This window comes from Rhineura floridana, chromosome 5 (genome assembly GCF_030035675.1).
Source record: "Rhineura floridana isolate rRhiFlo1 chromosome 5, rRhiFlo1.hap2, whole genome shotgun sequence".
NCBI classification, from domain to species: domain Eukaryota; kingdom Metazoa; phylum Chordata; class Lepidosauria; order Squamata; family Rhineuridae; genus Rhineura; species Rhineura floridana.
The window spans coordinates 44,615,086-44,636,758 of record NC_084484.1 but is presented as its reverse complement, the minus strand read 5'-3'; the positions used below and the strand labels follow the sequence as shown (position 1 = coordinate 44,636,758).

At 42.1% G+C, this 21,673-nt stretch overlaps 1 protein-coding gene across 2 annotated transcripts in view; it reads left to right on the top strand.

Annotated features, from left to right (window-relative positions):
- The window catches only part of NALCN (sodium leak channel, non-selective), a 281,346-nt gene that overhangs the window by 48,638 nt on the left and 211,035 nt on the right, over positions 1–21,673 (top strand). For both annotated transcript variants that reach the window (XM_061629379.1, XM_061629378.1), the window contains one exon: positions 717–871. In XM_061629379.1, coding sequence (XP_061485363.1) covers positions 717–871 — 155 coding nt within the window. The remainder of the gene's footprint in view (positions 1–716; positions 872–21,673) is intronic.

Genomic DNA, 21,673 nt, shown 5'->3' with positions numbered 1-21,673 from the left:
TTCTGTCATCCGTTGTATCAGTAGTCATTTTACTATCTAGCCTTGAGTCATCCCATATTTTAGCTTCAAAATGTCAATATTTGTATTTTAAAATCTGTATTTCAGGGTTGTGTTTTTTAAAAAATATCAACCTCTGGGAAATTTCTCTTTGTTTACATATTCTATTGTACTAGAGTTGTGCAAGATGTTATGTATATTCCCTAAAGGACAGACACCAATTTCTTAAGAAGAAAATCAAGTGTTTATTTAGGACATTTGTTCTTCAACTGTCATTATCTTGAAGGGGTTCTGCAAAATTTTGTAATTGTGAAATAAATTATTACCAGATTTTACTTTTTTAAAAATGGGGGGGGGCAGAGGGCATTGGGGTTCTTCAGGATAACAAAACATGTTACAGGAGTTCCTTTAAAAAAAAGGCTTGCAAACCACTGATTTAGGATGCCACACTATAGAGGCACAGAGCCTCTGACTACAGTAACCCAGCAGCTAACGTGGCACATCCTTTCAAAGATACTTCTTCCCACATTGCACTAGCATACAGATGGACTCACCTCCAAATCTTCACTCTCCATTCTAAAACATTTCATATTTTTTGCCACAGTGTTAAATTCCTTTCTGGACAATTCTTAGCCCCTGATAATAATTTTCTCTTTCTGCTGATTTCATTGTTTGCATTGTTCAGCTGGGCTAACTGCTTCTCTTTTTTGTCCCAACAGAAACATAACCTGGAATAATTTAGCAATTCCAGATACACACTGTTCAAAACCATCAGAAGAAGGTTACCAGTGTCCCCCAGGATTTGAATGTTTGGACCTTGAAGAATTGGGGTTAAGCAGGCAAGAGCTGGGCTACAGTGGCTTTAACGAGATAGGTTTGTTTACCTGATTAAAATCTATTTTAAGCCTAACTGAAAATGCTTGTAAATTATGTAAGAGGCACTTGTAACAGTTGTTAGTGTGTATGGTGAAGGGGCACTGATGTGGTGGCTGTTCTAGTCTTTGAAAGAACTTTTCCTTCCACCTTCAGTGCTCAGATTAGAGATTACTTCATGCTATTGTCTGTGTAATCCATCTATGCTATTTATTTCTTTATTTACTAAGGACCATGTGACCTCAGCTACATGTAGTTTTCTCTGACAAAGTGCAGTAATCTGCAGAAGTCTGGTGGGGTGGGAGTGGCTTCCTAACATTCTCTCCTCTAGCACCTTTCCATCAAAATCACCATTCCTGAGCGGCTTTCCACCTTGAAGGTGAGAAAGATACAGATCGGTAGGTTGGAGATGTTGCACACAGTTGGGTCCTTTAAATATAATGTTGGACTCGTTTGTGATGCTTTCACAGGCATAAATTTTAAGATTCACAAATGGAAAAAGTAATATGGAAAATGGACCTTAAGAGCACATAAGCACAAATTCATGTGCATAAACATAAGCCCTCGGGGTTAGAACATTTACACATAGACTCCAGTGAGGTGGAATCACACAACTGAGAAAAGACTCTCATAGCACTTTGGGCATTTCCACAGTGTCATACATTCAGGTAGATGCCAATATATGCCCTTCGTGCAATAAAAGTGCACCTTCATAACCCACCTCAAGAAAGCAGATAGATTGCAATAAATACAACAAATCTTTTTTTTTTCTAATTAAACCAGACTTTATGTAGTAAGAAAAGTGATGGAAAACTACAGTGGAAAGTGCAACATAACAACTATTTGACAGTAATATTGTATAACTGCAGCCCAAATTTTGTGAAAACAAATCGGGACGATTGCTCAATATACATATCATCTGGAAGCAGCCTGTGTGTGCGTGTGCGCAGTGACAGGGTCATGGATAAGCAGGCTTTGGTTATGTAAAGTTCTTTTTTTTAAAAGTTTTTTGTATGTTGGTTCCTTTCCTTTCTCTTTCAAAAGTCTTACATTTTCTACTGAAAGTCTCTAAATTAGTAACTGACAGATGCCCTAATATTTCAGATTATATTTCATTTCACCTCTCTTTACTTCTCTGCCCTTTGGTGTATTATTGAGTCTCGTTTAGTTTGATAGTATGTTTTGATGACTGTATGCATTGTGGGGCTAACTTCTCAGAAAATGCCCTTGTATACTAATTATGTAACTGCATTTGCATAGGTTTCAAGGTTTGCAACAGGTGACTGCAAAGAATAAAAGTGAAGTCAGGGTCGGCATGACCATGTGATTATGTTGTCAGCATAACTATGTCTTGGTTGACATATAATGCTAAGCCAAACTACAGCTTCACGTGAATGAGAAAATATACTGGTGCGTACTTTGCTCCTCCTCTGCTCCTGCTGGTTCAGTGTTTCTGTGGCTTTGAACAGCAGGTAGATCTCCATATATTAGCAAGGGATTTAACATTTATCCTCATGCCATGGGGAAGCCTCACCTGCTGTTTTTGGTAGGTCAGGCTATAGTTAAAAGGAGCAAGCCAGGGAATTTTTTTCCTCGTCATTAGGAAACCTTAGCAAGCATAGTTTATCCTTTTCCACAGTACATTTTCAGGTGCCACAAGATACTGACAGCTTGGTTTGATATTTTTGTTGTTGTTTTGGATGGCTATTTTTTTAGTATCTGCAATTGGAAAATATACTAGATGCATGTAACCTATCTAATGTGGATGTGCTACACAGGGACAGGGCAATAACTTTTTCTTTGGTTGCTAGAGAGGATATGACTATAGCATTTTGGTGCACTGTTAATCTTTAGACCAACCTTTTTGGACCGGTGGTCACATTTCGAATTTGAGAGAATGCTGTGAGTGCCAGTGACAAAATGGGTGTATTGAGGCTGTGGCAGAATGCAACATGGCTGCTGTTGGGAGCATGGCATAATACAAAATTAGAGAGAGGGTACAGTCCTTGCTTCTTCTCCCCACCCCAGACAGTCTCATGCTTATTATGGGAAGTCAGCTATGCCCTACTGGTCTTGACTGTGGAGATCACACAGTATTGTGGAGAAGGGCTGAAGCTCAGCAACAGAGCATCTGCCTTGCATGCAGAAGGCCCCAAGTTGGGCTCCTGCTGGGAGGAAAGGCGGGATATAAATTAAATAATAAATAAATAAATAAATAAATAAAGTAAGTTCAAATGCTGGCATCTCCAGGTAGGGCTAGGAGAGACTTCTGCCTGAAATCCTGGAGAGCTGCTTACAGTCAGTGTAGACAATACTGACCTAGGTGGATCAGTGGTCTGACTCAGTATAAAGCAGGTTCCTACGTTCCTGTGTTTCTATTGATCCCCATCCCCCAATGCACACAAACTGATGCTGTTGCTGTCTAATAACAACAAGGAGCATTCCTCAGTTCCAGGACAAATATTCAGGGTAGCTCTCTTTCTCTCTCTCTCTCACACACACACACTCTCACACTCACACACACACACACACACACACACACACACACACACCTGTGTGTGTCATATATACACACACATGCTCAGGGGTGCCAACAGGATTATCTGGGCCCAGCTCACTATATGTGGATTTGGTTCTCTGAGCCACTCACAAAAGAGGACACAGATTTTTATATCTTTGTGTCATATAGAAATTTGTGTCCTCTTTTTGCAGGTGGAGTAGAATGTACTGTTGAATGTCTGCCTGCCATGCAGTTGTTAAAGGCACGGGAATGCTGTTTCCCCCCAAAGCCAACCCTAAAGCAAAGCCCAGGCTGCAGTCCTGTACCCACTTAACTGGGCTCATTTCACAGAAATTGCTTAGAAGGGTACCTACACATTTTGCTTCATTTTTCTTTCTAGGAGGGCTAGAGGCTTACTTTTTAAAAAAAGAAGAAATTATTTATTTTTATTTATTTATTACTTGATTTATGTTCCCTTCCTCCCAGCAGGAGCCCAGGGCGTAGATCGCAGAGTTTGGAGGTCCTGCCCAGGAGCATGAGTGCTAGGCTGGTGACCTCTGTTAGGCTGGTGACCTCTGTTATATATACAGTAGGGCCCTGCTTTACGGTGCTTCGTTTTATGGCACTTCGCTAATGCAGCGGTCTCAATTAAATGCAATTAGACTAAAGCCCCACTCATACGGCGCTTGTTCCGCTTTTACGGCGGTTTTTGGGCATCGTGCACCACTCTATTCAATGAGTTCTGCTTTTCAGCAGTTTTCACTTTTCAGCGGGGGTCCGGAACATAACCCGCCGTATGAGTGGGGCCCTACTGTAATGTCTGGTGGCATTCCTGGACCCTGTGGAGGTTCAAGTGATCTCTGTGGCTAGGAGGGCCTTTTACCAGATTAGGTTGGCTTGCCAACTGCACCCCATCGGGAGAAAGCAGACCTGGCCTCCTTTACACATGCACTACTTTCTACATAGGGCTACCTTTAGACTTCCACTAACAGGTGGGAGTCAAGCATACAGCTTGGGGAGGGAGGTTATAAAATGTTTGTGCCCACAGTTCCATGCTCCTCAGTCATGATAAAATGTAAATTGACATGTTCTGTTGCAGGGGACCACTTCCTTCATTTAGTGAAAAATCGATGGTTTGTTGTATTTTGTATGGTTTAGGGGGTCAATTCTACTTCTTTTGGAATCACTGAGGCAACTTACAAAACCATGTACATGAGATATTAGAGATCAAAGTGACCCACCAAGTGCTGTTTAAATGTGTTCCTTGCTCATACTGTCTACAGATGCTTTGCCCATAATATTTTGTGTGTGAGAGGAACACAAGGGTTGAAAATTCAGTATTGTATCTATTTTCAAAAGATATTAATTACTCATGTCCCTTAACTTATATTAAGGATCACTAGTACTCCACAGGTTTACAATATCTCTTTCGAAACCTGAATTTTAAAAAACTTTTTTTGTGATCCAGCAGAACTGTTACCTTTTTCACTGTAGCTATCATTTTGTGCAAAATATATTAATTTGGCTATTTGGATCACTGTCTTTGCAAACAACCCTTATCCTTATGTCAGCAGGTGGCCAAATTTAAAGGCAACCCTCGGACAAGGATTAGCATTTTTCTCTGTTCTTAGGAAGCTCTTTGCAAAATATGTTGTTGAGTGTTATCCTCAGTGCTTCTGTGGCATAGTGTCACTGGCCTCCTTCAGAAGAATTAAATGTGATGATCCCCTTCAACACTGAACTACCAGTGTGTGACACAAGCTTGCCCTCCTGTGCAACATGTGTGATACGTGTGCCAATACTTTTTTAGAATGCTTTGTACTATATAAGAATATTACAATTGATGACCTGTTAGAGACATTCATAGGAAGATATCCAACTAGGCAGTATATGCCACAAAGTATGGCGTATCATTCTGGCTGTGTAGTGATTCCAAAACATCCTATGTTTATGACACAGACCCATATGAGGGGGAAGAAGATGCCACAGGAGCTCTAAATCCAGGCCAGACAGTGCTTGAGAAATTGCCAACACGTTTATAGGGTTCTGGGTGAAATTTAACAAGGGGTGAGGAATCTTTCTCAGTCTGATGGCTGCATTCCCTCATGGGCAGTCTTCTGGGGATTGCAGGCCTGTGCTGGATGGGGCCAGAGGCAAAAAAGTGGGCAGGGCAATGGATGTATACCTTTGTACAATAGGCTACATTCCCACCAGACGGAAGTCAGATATTTCTACGTCCTCTTCATTCTCTATGCAGGCAAGCAAGAAGCATCATCACAGTTCAAGGACCATTTTAACAAGGCAAAGCATTTGAAGAAGGCATGAAGCAGGGCCAGTGAGGGGTATGGCCGGGCAAGGGGACACACTAAGAAATAAAACAAAGCAATTTTCGCCAGTGTTCAGCCCCACAAATCCAGAAGTCTTCACAGTAGCATTCTTAGATTTCAAGAAGATTTGACCCTTGTAAATTATGCGCCAAAAAAAGGAAGGATAGTGATTTTCCATTCTTCAGTGCATAACAATATGCAGCAATCTCAGTCCAGAATTCCAAGCTGAAGACCATAACTTATGAAAATAAAACTGAAGGTGGCATGAACACTTTTAACCAGATGAGCACCGCATATACTCCAAATATATTATGAAATTATGGCCAATGGCGCTTTCTCCGCATCCCCAATTATAGTGGTCAGTGCCTGCTTAAATGCCTCTATTGTTTGGAAGCCGAGCATGAGCATGGTTCATAACCATGATGTTAAAAATTTGGAAATGGATTGCCTTCTAGTTGATCCTGACTTATGGCTACCCTATGAATAGAGTTTTCATGGTAAGCAGTATTCAGATGGGGTTTACCATTGCCTCCCTCTGACGCTAGTCTTCCCCAGCTGGCTAGGGCCTGCTCAGCTTGCCACAGCTGCACAAGCCAGTCCCTTTCTTGTCCGCAACTGCCAGCTGGGGGGCAACTCTGCTCCTTGGGACTATGCAGCTTGCCCACAGCTGCACAGGTTGCAGGGCACATAATCCCTGAGCCACTCACTGGGGGGGTGATCTTTAGCTGGCCCTTGACACCCAGGAGACATGAGCAGGGATTTAAACTCACAAAGTCTGGACTCCCAGCCAGGCTCTCCTCCCCACTGTGCTATACCAGCTTGTTCCCATGATGTTATGAACATCCCAAAATGTCTCTTCCTAGTAGACCTGGATGTAGAGTTTATAAAAAAAGCCTGGGTTGAGATTAGGCAATGGCAGGGAACCTGCAGCCCACAGGACTAATTAGGTCTGGTAATTTGACCTATGAGGCTGTTTTCCCCAAACCATACCCACCTGCCCAAGTGCAGCAGATAAAGACATGGTTGCAAAGGAACAACTGGAAGCCTTAAAATGTGCTCCCAGTTGTTCCTTGGCCATGGGAGCTTAGATTTTGCACCTTTTAAATTTGGTGCCAAATGCAAGCCCTGTTGGGATTGGTTCTACTTGGAAGCCCCCAGTCAGAGCTCCTGAGTGGAACTGATCCCTGACAGAAGTGGGAGTTGAAGTCATTGCCAATTAGCTAATTGGTAATGACTTCAGGCCACACAGGGATCAACTACACTCTGGAACTTATAATCAGGAATTCAGGAGTATGGCCAATCCCTGCGAAAAGTGGGGCTTGGACAGGGTTGATCAGTTGATCGGTGCTGACTTCCCACTGGGAACTCTGGAGTGTAGCTTATCCAAGCAGGTCTTGCAGCTGCCACTGATCAGCAGTGATTTCAAAACCTACTTGGATCAACCGGGATCTTCCTGGAAAGAAGTTGAGCTCTTGGGTTTGTATCCAGTGCTGGGTAAGTGGCATTCCATTCATGTGACAAGACTTCCCCTTCCTCTCCTTGCCAGCCCCAAAATCTGCTCCAGAGAGTCCTCCAACTCTCTTGAGCAGATTTTGATGATGGGGGTAGCTGCTGGGGAGAAGAGTGGTGGAGAAATTTCTGTAGCATGAGTGGAAGTCTGTTGCACGAATGGAATGACTGTTGGACAGAGTCCTTTATTCCTGACTGCTGACTTAGATTTATTAACTATAAAAATTCTTGAATCTGACAGTAAAGAGTAAAGACAAGGAGGGGTGAGGCCACACAACTTTGGAATTTTTCTGTTTCTGTGCCTCTCTGCTATTTTAGGGCCTAAACTTCTTTATTTCTCTACTGCACTTTTACTCTGTCACCCCATGCTGGTTTATTTAATCAGTTGTTTGTGGCCTGAAAAGTGTGTCAGATTGATGAATTCAGCATGGGCTTTGTTGTTGTTGTTTCATTTCTGACTGGAAAAATCCTGGAGGTTTGGGGCTTTGATTTACACTGTGTGTGTTATGTGCCTTCAAGTCGATTACTACTTATGGTGACCCTATGAACCGACAACCTCCAATAGCATTTGTTATCCCTGGTTCATCCTTCTCACATTCTATGTTCCTATTGTGTATGTCCTACAACTCCAGGCTCTCCTTTCATATCCGTGCGCATCAGCCTCTGGGCTTCCTTTCGGCTTTGAACCAGTGGTGTCATTAGTCACAGCGCTACTCGTCCGTTGTTCTTCCCCAATAGCTCACTGAGTGCCTTCTGACTTGGGGGTCTCATGTTCCAGCACTATCTCATGTTGCATTTTGGATACTCTGTTCATAGGTTTTTTGTGGTAAGAGATACTCAGAGGTGGTTTACCATTGCCTTCCTCTGAGTCTGAAAGCATCTTAGTCTGGTGTCTCAGCTGTGACCATTCCGCCTTGGGTGACCCTGCTAGGAGTGTAGCCTCTTGGTCTAGACTGGTGACAGCATTGCTCTCAGCTTCTTCGACGCTGTCAAACCCCCTCACCACATCAAGGTGTGCATCCTAGAGGAATTGCACTAGGGACAAGATAAAGGACTACTGTAATCCTGTCATGGCTTTAATATTTCCTGTGTTACAAGTGAATACCACTGCTTTGCCTCAAGTAGCTGTCTTTAATTTTCCTTTCCTTCTATGCTACCCTCTGGCTTATTTTATTACATTGACACAGTCTCTTAATTATACTTAATTTATTACATGCCCCTCCATTTTACAGACTGAAATCTAAAGCAGAGTCAACCAGTAATCTTCTTAAAGGGCACCAATAAAGAGTATGCATTATGAGGTGGCATATTCTTTTGTGTGACTGTTTGTTCTTGTAGATGCGATTTCTCAATGTAGCTCAGCAGAGACCAAGCTCACATATTACTTTGTAGTATGGTTGCCTTTCCTCCTTGGTTGCATCCCACATCACACTGATAATGTCTGCATATAAATATCTCATGAGGCCCTTGAACACCTTGGGCATCTGATACTGCTATGGAAAGTGCCCCCTTGATGCAGCATTTTGAAATGTTAAAAATGCAATGTCAGAGTTGATCACAGAGAAGTGGAAATTAAACTGCAGAGGTAATGTTTGAACTGGGCCAGAGGTATAGCAATGGAAATACAACAATTTGGCACTCAGATATCTGAAGGAACAGCTCTCCCTGTTTCAGCTTCTCAAGATCCTTAGGACGAGAAAGGAGGCCCTTCTTCATGTCCCACCACTTGGGGAAATACATCAGGTAGACATGGGATAGGAGCTTCTCTGTGGTGGAGCCCTCCATATAACATGCCCTGGGAACATGACTGGCACCAACAATTTTCACGTTTTATCGCCAGAAAAACCTATTCTTGAGTTGGGATTGAAGGATCTGTCAATTTCAGTTCTTTCAGTTTCTCATTTTTCCAATCTTAAATTCAGTTCTCTATGTTTCTGTAGCAATTTGTGATATTTTTTCTAAATCCTCATGAAAATTCTTCAGCATTTTGGTGCAAATTTCTCCGACTAAACACATCTTTTGTATGCAGCTTTCACTAATGTGCACATTTTGTAAGCAATTTCTTCTAATATAGTGCATTTTTGTATGTTATTTTCACTAATATATTCATTTTTATGCACACTTTCCCCCCAATATATTCATTTTTGTAAACGTTTGCTTGGAAAACTGCATCATAAAATCCAGATACATGCGAATTTTGAAGGATGGCTGTTTCGGTTCTCATCTTCTTTCAGAAAGTGCAAATTTGATAGTTTTGCCTTTAAATGCAAACGGAATTGAATTTCTCCTCCATCCCTGTTGAGCAAATTGTCTAGTAGTCTCTTTATCCGATAATAAACTCTAAATGTCCTGTTTAAACCAGTGATTCCCAAATTGTTGGGAAAAAATAATTTCCTTGTATGACTTCAAAAAAAATCCCCCCCAGAAGTACAAGTTTAAATGCGCTGTATATATTTTCTCCTGCTGAACCCAAATCCATCCATCCTTCGTGCCTTGACTGTTATTGACAGGATGTCCAGCTGAATTACTGAGTTATTCTTCATCCACTTCCACATCCATTCTAGAAGAACATGACTCATAACAACTTAAAGCCATTCTCATGTTTTATATTTATTTATTTATTTATTTATTTATTATTTAATTTATATCCTGCCCTTCCTCCCAGCAAGAGCCCAAGGCGGCAAACAAAAGCACTAAAAACACTTTGGAAATGGACTGCCTTCAAATTGATTCTGACTTATGGTGACTCTATGAATAGGGTTTTTCATGGTAAGCGGTATTCAGAAGTGGTTTACCATTGCCTTCCTCTGAAAAAACACTTTAAAACATCATAAAAACAGTCTTTAAAATACATTAAAACAAAACATCTTTAAAAACATTTTTTAAAAAGCTTTGAAGAAAACTTTAAAAAGAAAAAAGAAGAAAAAGGTTTACAAACATATTAAAAAGCAATTCCAACCCAGATGCAGACTGGGACAAGGTCTCAACTTAAAAGGCTTGTTGAAAGAGGAAGGCCTTCAATAGGCGCCGAAAAGATCACAGAGATGGTACCTGCCTAATATTTAAGGGTAGGCAATTCCACAGGGTAGGTGCTGCCACACTAAAGGTCCGTTTCCTATGTTGTGCAGAACGGACCTCCTGATAAGATGGTATCTGCAGGAGGCCCTCACCTGCAGAGCACAGTGATTGATTTGGTATATAAGGGATAAGATGGTCTTACAGGTAACCTGGTCCCAATCTGTATAGGGCTTTGTTCACCAAAGCTAGAACCTTGAACGTGGCCCTGTAGCAAATGCGCAGCCAGTGCAATTCTTTCAGCAGCGTGGTGACATGTTGGCAATACTCTGCCCCAGTGAGCTATCTTGCCACCGCATTTTGCACCATCTGCAGCTTCCGGACCAACCTCAAGGGCAGTCCCACATAGAGTGCATTATGGTAATCCAGCCAAAAGGTTACCAGTACATGGACAACAGTGGTCAGGCTATCCAGAAACGGCCACAGCTGGTAAAAGGCACTCCTAGCCACTGAGGTCACCTGAGCCTCTAGTGACAAAGATGGATCCAGGAGCACCCCCAGACTATGAACCTGCTCTTTCAGACGGAGTAAGACTCCATCCAAAGCAGGCAACTGACCAATTATCTGAACTCGGGAACCACCAACCCACAGTGCCTTCGTCTTGCTAGGATTCAGAGTCAGTTTATTGGCCCTCGTCCAGCCCACCACTGAGTCCAGGCAGTGGTCCAGGTCTTGCACAGCCTCTTCCGGTTCAGATGTTACAGAGAAATAGAGCTGGGTATCGTCAGAGTACTGCTGACACCTTGCCCCAAATCTCCTGATGACCTCTCCCAAGGGCTTCATATAATTGTTAAACAGCATGGGGCACAAGATAGTGCCCTGCGGCACCCCACAGCACAGCTGTCAGGGGGCCGAAAGATAATCACCTAATTCTGAAAATGACCTTGGAGATAGGATCGGAACCACTGTAAAGCAGTGCCTCCGATACCCATCTCACCAAGTCGGCCCAGAAGGATACCATGGTCAATGGTATCAAATGCCGCTGAGAGATCAAGTAAGAATAACAGGGTTGCACTCCCCCTGCCCTTCTCCCGATAAAGGTCATCCATCAGGGTGACCAAGGCCAATTCAGTCCCATAACCAGGCCTGAACCCAGACTGGAACTGGTCAAGATAATCTGTTTTATCCAGGAGTACTTGCAAAACCTACCTGAGCCAATTATCTCAGTTGGCCTCTGCAAGAATTGAGAACAGTCAGACACACTCAATATTTTTCATACAGGGCACATCTACTCCCCCTCTGTCTCACACTCAGGGAGGGCCAGCCTTCTGCCAGTTACAGACTCTCACTCTGAAGGCATCTGGCGACTTTCTCCTATCATTCAGTTCACTGCACAGGCTCTCACCCTGCACAGGAACTATACATGAGCCATATGCCCTCCCCACTCCCAACCTCCTCCAGATTGATTAGGAAAAAGAAAGAAAGAAATAGAAGAGGGTAGCACCTCAGCCCTCGGAACTCCCCAAGGGGTGATCCCCTTTGGTGTCACCCTTTTGGTGATGGCCCCACCTGCGGCAGTCATACCACCCAAGGGCAGCTGGGCTTCTATGCCTTCTGACCCAGCCAGGAGCTGATGCAAGAGGCTGCAAGATTAACTGGAGCCCCTCTCTGGAGCCAGGGTCAGGCAGGGGGTCCCAGTCCTTGAAGCACTTACCAGGGACTTCAGCTGTCTCAAAAGACAGCAACCTAGAGGAGCAAGCAGTAAGCACCCAGATGCTCAGATACTCACTCCCAGGGCAGGTCTTCTTCAGTTCCCCTAGTGCTGCAGCTGTTGCAATTGTTATTTCACCAAATTTGCAGTAGTGTCCCATTTTGTCACTGTCTTTCAGATTGAGATGGGAAAGTAGGGAGAATCATGCAAAGTTATTAGAGATAGGTGTTTCAAAATGTGTTTTCATAGAGACCTGGTGAGGTATAATGGACAGTGACAAACACAAAACTCCAGACACAAAGTGCAATGTATCCAGAGAAGAGTGTCCGGGGGGGGGAGGGTTTGGGAATGAAGTTCTCTGAGGAATGGCTGAAAGAGCTGGGCATGTTTAGCCTGGAGAAAAGAAGATTAAGAGGAGATGTAATTGCCATCTTCAAATATTTGAAGGGCTGTCACACAGAAGATGGAGCAGACTTGTTCTGCATTGCTTCAGAGGACAGGACTAGACCCAATGAATGGAAATTGTAGAGATTTCAGCTAAACATTAAGAGATGCTTCCTAATGGTAAGAGCTGTACAGCAAGGAACAGGCTGCCTTCAGAGGCTCTTCTTTGTTGGAGGTGCTTAAGCAGAGAAACTGGGTTGCCACCTGTCAGGGATGCTGTAGCTGCATCCTGTGTTGCAGATCCTGCATTGAGCAGGGTGTTGGACTAGATGACCTCCAAGTGCCATGATTCTATGACAGGGCCAGTAAGGTGTAGCGGACAGTGTGTTGGTCATGGCCCATGAAAACTAGTATTTGATTCCTGCTTAGCAAGCTTTGCCTTCAGAAATCCACTTTACACTGAAGATGTATAATGGGATTAATAATATTTTTGTTGTCTTGGTTCATTTAAATTATATTCTCTGAGGTTGGAAGTACTAATATAAATATCCTAGATTAGGCTGACTTTAAAAACTAAAGCACATAATAGATTAGAGGTGATGAGAACAAAATCAAAAGTACCCAGCCATCCAAGCAACGAGCTGGCATATTTTCATCTAGGCATCACTCTTAAGAACTCATCGATACTAATGTTGTAAAATTATACTCTTGAAAACTTCTCTCCATTTTCCTGCATCCCTGAAAAACCATACACTGGTATTTTCAAAGAGCAACTCTACATTCCCCCCACTACCAATTTAATTTTTAAAATGGGCAAAGTCGACCCCAAACAACATCCCCACACCCCATCCTGCCGGCTTCAATTTTTTATGTTCATATCAAACATTAAAGCTTCTAAGCATACAATGGAATTCATCAGAGATGTTGCCACTCTGCAGAACCCCTTAGTTTTGAAATAGCAGCTGTAATTGCTATCCACTCTTGTTTTTAAAAAATTGAGTACTTCGTGGTCATATTAAATTTAAAGAACATAGGCAGTGAGGAAGCTAAGACATTTTTAATAAATTAAACAGTTTTATTTTACTAGACCAGCCTTTCCAAACCAGTGTGCCTCCAGATGTTGTTAGACCACAATTCCCATCTTTCTTGACCATTGGCAATGCTGGCTGAGGCTGATGGGAGTTGTGGTCCAACAACATCTGGAGGCACACTGGTTGGGAAAGGCTGTACTAGACAAAGGGATACTACCTAAAATTCAGGCAAATGTTCCAGCAAATATGAACCTGAAATTTGGGGAGTTTGGAAAGTTGGGAAATTTCAGAGCAGAATTTTAATTGAATGCTGTGTTGATCCCAAATCAGCTGATGCCTACATTAAACAAGGCAGTCAGGTGAAACTAATGCAAATAGATTAGTACAGCTGCCTTGTAGTGACAGTCAAAAGAAAACTCTACAGCTGTTAAACAGGATTCAGTGGAACAGAAATTCCCTTGGCATTCTGGACCGTTTGGTATTGAATCTCACCAGATAAATAGAATCTCAGCTGGAATAAGCTGCTTCCCAAGTTGGTCTCATTTCCTTTCTGCATTGTTTGTAATCAGACTTTCAGTTCTGGGAACTTTGATCACAAAAGTACTTCTGTCATAAAATTAAGGTTGAAACCTGGAGGTTCGTTGGCTACTTTGCTTCCCATGTCCATCCATCCATGAGTTTAGAGAGAGAAAGTCTGCTGATTGCAACCAGGCAACAGAATTCTGCACTAATTTTTATTTCAGTGTAAGTGATATGGAAAGAATAGATGTGTGCAGAGAATACATTTTACAACACAGATGAAGTTTTGAAAATGGCATTAGTCTGGATCAGAGCTTGGAAAAGTTACTTTTTTGAACTACAATTCAGCCATGCTGTCTGGGGCTGATGGGAGTTGTAGTTCAAAAAAGTAACTTTTCCAAGCTCTGCTCTGGATTAAGAATAGATCTGGAAACCATTAAAAACATACATTTTACATAAAACCTTATTTAGAAATATATATATCAAATTACACCAATAAAATAAATGTTTTCCACATTCTAACTCTATTGCATTTACTAGATTTGTCTATGCATGACTGAATACTTTTAATCCAAAGAATGCTGAGGTGAGGCATTTCTGTTTGTTGTACTATCTGAGTTGGGTAACTCAACCCTGCTGACTGAATATCCTGAAAAATTTGTGAGTTGCCACTATTTAATTTTAAAATTGCCATACTCTGTCATTGTTCATAAAATAAATGACTCCTTGTCAGAATATATTGGTGGTAAGGTATTTGTAGCTATCTATTATTCACCAATGTCACAGCTCGAATTAGGTATCACAGAAACCAAGAGTGTGTAACACACGTGTTATTTATATGGTGAGCAGATGCAAAGGAGTATGAGGATTCTGTACATCATAATGATCTTAGCAGAGGTGGGCTGATCACACTTAGTCCAGATGATGGTTTTATTACCACATCCATAATTTCTCAGTTGGAAAGGGAAACAGGTTTGTGGCAATACATTCTATCACCACTGCCCTGCAAAGAGATGTCTATTATATGATGACTTAGTAGTTCATAGTACTTACATGTGAAAGATACTTAGTTTTTCACAGGAAGGAACATCAGCAGTTCAGCCAGCCTGCTAATGATAATGGGAAGTCTGGATTTCCACTGCTCTTGTGGCATTTCATAGGAGTATAGGAAGCTGCTTCCTTCCAAGTCTGGCCACAGGTGCATCTAGATCAGTATTGTCTATTTATTCATGTAAAGTGTTTTTATCCCACTGTCCAGTTGAAAAATGCATGCAATGCAGCTTACAATTACCGGTGATATGACAGTCCCTTCCTTCAGGTTTTCCATCTGAAGACATACAAAAGGAAAAGGGACAGGAATGGAGGAGGAAAAAAGCAAATCCAGGCATCAGTTCTTATTTGCAGAGTTTTTGTAATCACCCGGAATGGATAGACTTTCAGGAGAGAATGAGGCAAAAGTTACTGGTCTTTTTAGCAGAGGTGACAGAGAGCCCCTGCAGTCCTATCCTTCTCCTAAAGCCTGATGTTGTCTGCAGTGACTGGCCATGCCTCTCCATGATCTCAGCCAGAGGTCCTTTCCAGCCCTTTTTGGAAATGCCAGGGATTGATTGAATGCCTGGGACCTTCTGTACACGAAAGCATGTCCTCTAGCACTGAGCTACGGTCCTTCCCTATTTATTTTGAACATTTCAACCCTCTGCAACAGACTAAGTTACAGTAGGGCCCCACTCATATGGCGGGTTAGGTTCCAGACCCCCGCCGAAAAGTGAAAATCGCCAAAAAGTGAAACATAGCATTTTTTCACTTGTGAATGCATTTGAAAGTCTCTGCCAGCTCCCTTGCTCGTCTTCCCCCTTGCCCTCCCCCTGCCTGCTCGCTTGCTTGCCCTCTCCCCCCACTCACTTGCCCTCCCCCTGACCCCCTGTGCACTCGCTCACTCGCCCTTGTTATCGCAGGGAGGGAGCTGCCTGCCCACACCTGCTCGCTCTCCTCCTGCTCGATCGCTCGTTCGCCCACCTGACCTCCCACCCCCCGGCCTGGTAGGTAGGTAGGTAGGTGGGACATGTGTGCGAGTGCCAGGGCCCAGGGCAGGCTGGTGCACACACATTGCTTACCTTAAAGTTGCTTACCTCCCTGAGTGAGGAGGATTTACTCCGGCAGCAGCAGCTATGAAGGAGGCGAAGGAGCCTTTCGTGATCAGCCTGTAAACAGACTGAATCACCGACAATAAAATGGCACCCGATGGAGGGTGCCAGGTACCCAGACCCTGGGTCGGAGGGAAACGAGTGTCTGGCCCCCCCATGCGCAATGTCCTGCCCCAGCCTTGGCCGGATGCCGGGCCTCCCGTGTGAGCCCCACAGGTCCTGTGGGGGGGAACCTGGCTGCTTCCCATGCTGTTTGTTGTGGAGGGGGGCTATGCCCCCTCTGTCCTCCTCACTTGTAGTTTTCTGGACCCAACCCCAAAGAAAACTGCTGTATTAGCGGAATACCAAGAAGCAGAACACTGAAAAGCAGAGCCCTACTGTATTAATATCATAAATACAAGTACACTTCTGTCACATCATACCTTCTGAATGTCCCTGAACAAGTTAGAAGATGGAAAGGAACAAAATGGAATATAGTGTATATTTAGTGGTTTGTTCTCATGAAATGACCTAGACTATAGGCCAGTATCATAATTGAGATACTGAGCTTCTTAGCCCCTCCCCCGTGTCCTTTATATTGTGCATTCATAATGATTTGTGCTCATGATGGTATCAGGGCGGTGATAATGCAATCCACTTTCAATACCATATCCGCCTGCAAAAATATGGGGGCACTTTTGGGACAGACATGCTGCTTCATATCCAACTGGTGCATGCCCTATAGCTTCCTGCTGAAATTCTGTAACTTTACATCACAAATATTCTAGTCTTGATTCAGCTTTTTGTTTGTTTGTTTCTGTCCCACTTACGTTGCGCTGTAGTGCAAGAGTGACCCTCCAGGTGACAACAAATCTTGGGTAAGCATTGCAGAACAATTAATAAAGTGCAGTTAGGTGTGGATGGTCCAGTATAAACCCATCACTAATGTACTATAATTGTGTCAATTATATGTTGTAGAAGAGAACCACAATAAAACTTCCAGTCTAGAGGGGCCCTTAGAATATTGTTGTGATGCTATTTGTAACCGTAAGATATTGCCTCCACCCAATATACTGTTTTTGCCTTTTAGGGTAGAACTGCAATGCCAATAGTAAGCATGCACTTGGGAACACCAGCTGTTCCTTCTCCACTGCAAAGTGATCAAGTGAGTGTGATTTGTAGGGAACAAGTGGCAGGTGGGAATATGCTTGTCCTTTCCTTCACTCATTGCTTTTCCTTTTCCTACCTTGGTCACATTTCTCTCAGCTGGGGTTTAAAGATGTATGTTTGCCACACCAAATATAGAAAGATACCTGTATAGAGGGGCTGCAAAGGAAAACTGCTGGTCATGGAATGGTTTTAAGCAACTTCTGACTGTTGCTTCTCTGGAATTACTCATCCTGCCACATGGAGAAGTGGTAGCCACAATTTACAGAACCATATTTTCAAACTAGTTGTCTAGGTCCGCAGTGAGGATGGAGGAGAAATGTGATTCAGTTCACAGTTAAAGGCGAATCTAATTTGCATTTTCCAAAACGCATGAAAACCAACCACAAAAATCACACTTCTCTGAATTTTGCATTGCAGTTCTCCAGCCACGTAATGTGTACAAAAGTTCATATACTGATGTAAAGTGTGCATAAAAATGCATATATTAGTGAAGATAGCATACAAAATTGCATTGTATTCAGCAATGATGCTTTATAAAACTGTTTACTAAGGCAAAATTATATACGAAAATGTATATCAGAAGAAATTTGCACTAAAATACTGATGAATATCCAGGAGAACCTTTTTTTAAAACAAAAGATGGTGAACTAATGTGGAAATGTGGAGAACTGAATTTAAAATTGTAGAAACTAAGAGAAACAAAATAGATTCACCCATTCCTAGACCACAGGTGTTGTTTAGCAAACACAATACTCCTCCGTCTGTCCCCAGATTCAAGACATCCTCTTGAAAAATGCCTTTACCTTGAGTGTGTTTTAACCCTTTTGCTTTGTAATAAAAGGGGGGGTGTCTTCCTGATATTGCAGAAAGTTATTCAGGTGAGCAAACAACTTTTTAAAAAAGAATAAGTCCAATAACTGAAGAGAAAACATACAAGCAGGGACACAAAACAAGAAGAAATGGAAGCTCATTAAAGCCATCAGCCTTAATGAAGATGAAGAGGGAGAATGTCTGGAAAGTGCTGCTCCGAACGAAAAACAAAACAAACAAAATTGCACCATAATCAGGAAATTAATTAAGAGTTATGTATTTTTGAAGACTGTGTTTGCTGTGCATTGACTGGATTATAAACCCTGGAACAAAGGGTGTGATTCCTAGTACATGGAGACCGTAAGGTTAAGACTGCCTATTACATTCTCTCTTCCCATTTTCTACATTTATTCAGATCAGGATTGGACAAAAACAGATCTTAAGATAATTAGTAAAATTTACTAAGATAAATTAAAATATCTCCAAGTTCACAATAAGAGATACAAGCTTTTAATGGAATTTCAGTCTTTGTTGTTGTTATGTGCCTTCAAGTTGATTACGACTTATGGCGACCCTATGAATCAGCGACCTCCAAGAGCATCTGTCATGGACCACCCTGTTCAGATCTTGTAAGTTCAGGTCTGTGGGTTCCTTTATGGAATCAATTCATCTCTTGTTTGGCCTACCTCTTTTTCTACTCTCTTCTGTCTTCCCCAGCATTATGGTCTTTTCTAGTGAATCGTGTCTTCTCATTATGTGTCCAAAGTATGATAACCTTGGTTTCATCAGTTTAGCTTCCAGTGACAGTTCTGGTTTAATTTGTTCTAACATCCAATTATTTGTCTTTTTCACTGTCCATGGTACGCGCAAAGCTCTCCTCCAACACCACATTTCAAATGAGTTGACTTCTCTTACTCACTTTTTTTACTGTCCAACTTTCACATCCATACATAGAGATCTGGAATACCATGGTCTGAATGATCCTGACTTTAGGATCGGCATTGCTATTAGCTTCTTCAACACTCTCAAGCCCCCTCACCATGTTAAGGTGTGCATCCTAAAGGGGGTTCAATCTTTGAGTGATATATTAAGTGGATTAAACAAAAATCTAAGAATACTGGCAACTTAAGAAATGTTACATAAAGAGTTTACCAATCTTTGGGGCCTGTAGGTTCATTTGGAATTTTGAAAAAGTGCCATGGGTGCCACTTTCTGTAGTTGCTTCTCTCCCTCACCCCAACAGAGTGTGTCCACACATAGACACACACAGTTTCTTTGGTTGGGGTAAAAGTCAGATACGGTAGAATTAAAATAGATCCCTCCGAACTTGCATGATTTTAAACAGGGTCCCTAAAAACTCACCATAAAATTAAAGTTCACAGTCATAGTCTACACAGAACCCCCACACACACATATCTGGTGTTTGTCAAGACTACAAAAACATAGACCCAATACATGATCTTTACATGGGATGACAACAAAACCACCACCAAATCACAGAACACATATTTGGACACAGATGATGGCTTTAGGGGAATCCTTTGTAAAAAATTACAAGGATCCATAAAGATAGGTGCTTTGGATCTGTTTTCTTAAGCATGGTAGTGCTTGAAAGCACACGATTGTGTCAATAGAGACAGATGTCATCTGGGTGGAAAATGACATTTCAAGAGGATCATTTTTTCTGGATTTGATTTCTGTGTGCACACACACAGGCTTTTTAATCCATTCTGTCTTCTGCAGCACCCCGCTTTCTCCCTTGGTAGGTCTTTCTCTAGTCACCGATATCTCTCCCTGTTCCTGCCTATGATCTTGGCTGTTATGTTTTCTCTTCAGCTGCTCCAGTGACAATAGCACTTTGCACAAAAGAACACAGAGTTGAAAGAAGAAGTGGGAAAGAGTGTCATTCTTCTAGCTTCAGACTTATGTTCTCTTCAAGAAGGAAAGCTGATTATCCTCACCACCTCAAAATGAATAGGCAGTGAGCTGGGGGAGGGGGTTCAGAAACTTTGTGGGTACCAGAGGAAATTCTCAAGAGTACTGTTGCACTCATAGGTGCCACATTGGGGGCTCCAGTGACAGATATTACATATTAATTCTAAAGGCTGCAATTCTAATCCACATTATTTGGGAATAAGCCCCATTGAATTCAGTAGGACTTCTGAGTAGATAGAGTTAGGATTGCACTGTAAGAGTTACAGAGGAATTGATAAAACTGTGATTTTACCAGCCAGATGTAAGTGCTATATTTACCAGCTGGAACCAGTAGGGACTCAAGAGACAGAACCTACCTACTGATACTATTCAACCATTTTTATTCTTACTAATCGCTAGTTTATAATGTATGTATATCTAATTATCCTTTTAAAAAGCACTGTAATACAATTAATTGATTCCTAGTAACTCTGGCCTATTTATTCCTTATTTGGCAATTCTCCATCTAATGGATGTTGGTAAATGTCAGAGGTATAAGCCTGGAACTACCAGGTGGACAAAGTGCGGTTTCTGTGGTGAGAATGTGATGGGCCTCTGTAACATAGGGGTGATCTGCTATTTCTCAAATAGTGACACAAAGGGAATTGCTCATCTTTATTTGGATGTTCCCCAACTGGAAATGGTTCTGATTGACTGATTGCATTAGAATCAGAGGCCTATAGCACGTTTTTCAAAATAGTACCTATTCTGTGGATGGGGAAGGGGACATGCAGTACAAAGTGCAGAAAATATGAAAATATTCTGTTTGTTTGTGTATATAGTGCCATTAGTTGTATATGACACAGAATATCAAGCAAAAGGAACGAAGAACTTAGAATTTAAATTTCTACAGTGGGATGACAAAAGAGGGAAGGGAAGAAGATGGGAGTAAGGATAGATGGGAGAAATGTGTATTGTTCTGTTCCAGTTGGGGACGAAGACTAACGGGCAAATGAGAAGGAGAAATCAGGACAGAGCCAAGGCTTTGTGCCTGATCCAGAATAGATGGTTACATTGTCAATATATATATACTGTAAGATGAGGAAGGTCTGGGAGTGTTGGACATATTCGTTTCTCCTGGTGCTTTTCTGTGCATACATTTTCCCACTTTTCTCTGGGGTGAACTGAACTCTTTCAAATTATCTACATTCTTGGCTTCTTGTTATTCCTTGTATGTATGGCCGAAAAATCTTATCTGTACTTCATGTTCTGACAGTGGACAGACAATGAATAATGACAAAACAGTCCAGCACTTTATGGTCATGTTGTTCTTGCCTTGGGTTGTGGTCTCCTAAAAAGACCAGGTGAGTTTTTTGAAAGTCTTGTAGCTATTTAGGCTGCAATCCTATGCACATTTCCCTAGTATTTGAATTACTGGGGGTGGAGGGAGCAGAGGAGATCTAGCTCCGTTATCTTTTGTTCTGGCCCACCTATCAAGTAGTTCTAAAGATTTGAGGGTGACCATGATTAAGATAAACTTGGGGATGGGAGTTCTGGATTGCATTTCAGCCACCTAGCTTTCCTCCAGTAATTGGAGCATTGCACTTAACTAGGCTGGGAGTGAACGTCATTGAACACAGTGCAACTTACTGTTGAATCAACATGTGTAGGAGGATTGTGTGGTTTTCAGTTACACACTTCTGGAAATCCTGGTACTGCCTTTTGCCTATATATTGTACTTTCCAAAGCAAATCAACTGTTGACTCATCAGCAGATTTCCATCTGTCAAA